Source organism: Stegodyphus dumicola, chromosome 3 (assembly GCF_044657685.1).
Source record: "Stegodyphus dumicola isolate Sdum_Otavi_A_Nest chromosome 3, ASM4465768v1".
Classification (NCBI taxonomy): Eukaryota; Metazoa; Arthropoda; class Arachnida; order Araneae; family Eresidae; genus Stegodyphus; species Stegodyphus dumicola.
Window position 1 is genome coordinate 202,928,413 of NC_140770.1, and position 2,020 is coordinate 202,930,432.

At 36.1% G+C, this 2,020-nt stretch overlaps 1 protein-coding gene across 1 annotated transcript; it reads left to right on the plus strand.

Annotated features, from left to right (window-relative positions):
* The first annotated feature begins 418 nt into the window (after positions 1-418).
* LOC146998249 (general transcription factor II-I repeat domain-containing protein 2-like) lies at positions 419-1,279 on the plus strand. The gene has a single exon (XM_085812482.1). The coding sequence runs from the start codon at positions 419-421 to the stop codon at positions 1,277-1,279; it is 861 nt and encodes a 286-aa protein (XP_085668608.1).
* Positions 1,280-2,020: the final 741 nt, after the last annotated feature.

A 2,020-nucleotide genomic window follows, 5' to 3' on the forward strand; every position in this document is an offset into this window, starting at 1 on the left:
AACCATATTATCATTGTTGCCGGTGGTAAAAAGTGAAATAGTCCACTGATGAATAAAAAAGTCCGAAAAAGTACGCAACGTTTAAAAAAGGCTGCAAATCGGACTAAAGTCCGCAAAACGGCAGCACTGCATATTATTAATTTTCCTCTCATTATCTGTAATTTCTAGATTAGTCGTAGAGTACGAGCCATGAGGAGTAACGTGACACGACATCTGGTGGACACAAGCGGAAATAGGTAGTACCTTCCATCACTAACAGATGGCGCTAATAGCACGTACAGAAGTCAGTTCCTATGACACTGTTGTGGAATAAAATAGTGCATACCTCCTTAAAACGTGTTTGTGCGTGTTTAAGTTTAAGACATCTTTGTAACAGTATTTTGATTTGAATTGTTGCTTTTGTGTGTGATTTAGTAGTATGGAAAAGAAGCGAAAAATTGATAGTGAATGCAGAAAATTCAAAGATCAGTGGAACATTCAGTATTTCGTAATTGAGTCCAGTAACAAGGCGCTATGTTTGATTTGCAATGAAAGCATAGCCGTTCTCAAAGAACGTCATTATGAAACAAAACATTTTCGAATGTTTCATAATGACGTTAAACGTCATTATGAAACAAAACATTTTCGAAATTACTCAAAATATACAGGGAGTTTGTGGACAGAAAAATTCGAAGCTATGAAACGCGGATTGAAATCGCAGCAATCTTCATTTACAAAACTCAAAACTGAACAAGAGGCTGCAACTTGTGCCAGCTTTCGTGTGGCTCTTGAAATTGCAAAACGTGGAAAACCATTCACCGATGGAGAAATGATCAAAGAATGCATAATTGCAGTAGCCGAAGAAATATGCCCTGAAAAGGTAAATTTATTAAAAACTGTCAGTATGTCAGCAAACACTGTGGCTCGAAGGGTAGAAAACATTGCTGAAAATATATCCTCTCAACTGTTCGACAAAAATGGACATGTTGAGTGGTTTTCTTTGGCCTTGGATGAGTCAACGGATGTGTCAGATACTGCTCAGGTGTTGATTTATATTCGAGGAGTAGATAAAAGCTATGAAGTGCATGAAGAACTTCTTGATATGTATAGTATTCATGGCACAACTACTGGTACAGATATTTTTAAAGGAGTTGAAATGGCCATTAATCAAAAGAACCTTCGATGGAAAAACTTGAAATGTATTACAACTGATGGAGGCAAAAACATGAGTGGGAAAGATAAAGGAGTGGTCGCTCTTGTGTCAAAGGCTGTAGAAAATGATGGTGGTTCAAAACCATAAGTCTTACATTGTATCATTCATCAACAGTCCTTGTGCGGAAAATGTTTGGATATGTCTGAAGTTCTGAAACCAGTCATATCAACTGTTAATTTAATAGATCTTTTGGGCTGAATCACCGACAATTCCGACAATTTATTGAAGAGATTGGAGAAAATTACTTACCTTATCATACTGCCGTACGTTGGCTTAGTTGTGGGAAAGTTCTTCAGCGCTTTTTTTAATTTCGAGCAGTGATCGAAATTTTTTTGAATGAAAAGCATCGCCCTCTTACTGAATTACAAAACAACGCATGGCTGTGGAAGTTAGCATTCTATGTTGATTTGACAAAACATGTGAACGAACTGAATTTGAGATTGCAAGGAGAAAACCAGCATCTTCCTGATTTATACACTAATATCAAATCATTCCAGAAGAAATTGATACTGTTTCAATCACAACTACGAAGTAAATGTTTTTCACATTTTAAAACATGTGAAATATTCAGCTACACCACTGAGACTGAGTTTCCTATTGATTTTGCAATCGAAACTTTGAGTGCTTTGAAAATAAATTTTGATACTCGTTTCTCGGACTTTGATGCCATTGCGAATCAAATTAAGATTTTTCAGAATCCTTTTGATACTGACATTGAAACCCTAGCCCCGGAACTTCAAATGGAAATGATTGATCTACAGTGCATTGATATAATTAAGAACAAATATCAAAACTCATCTTTGTTGGAATTTTATAAGAGTCTTCCAC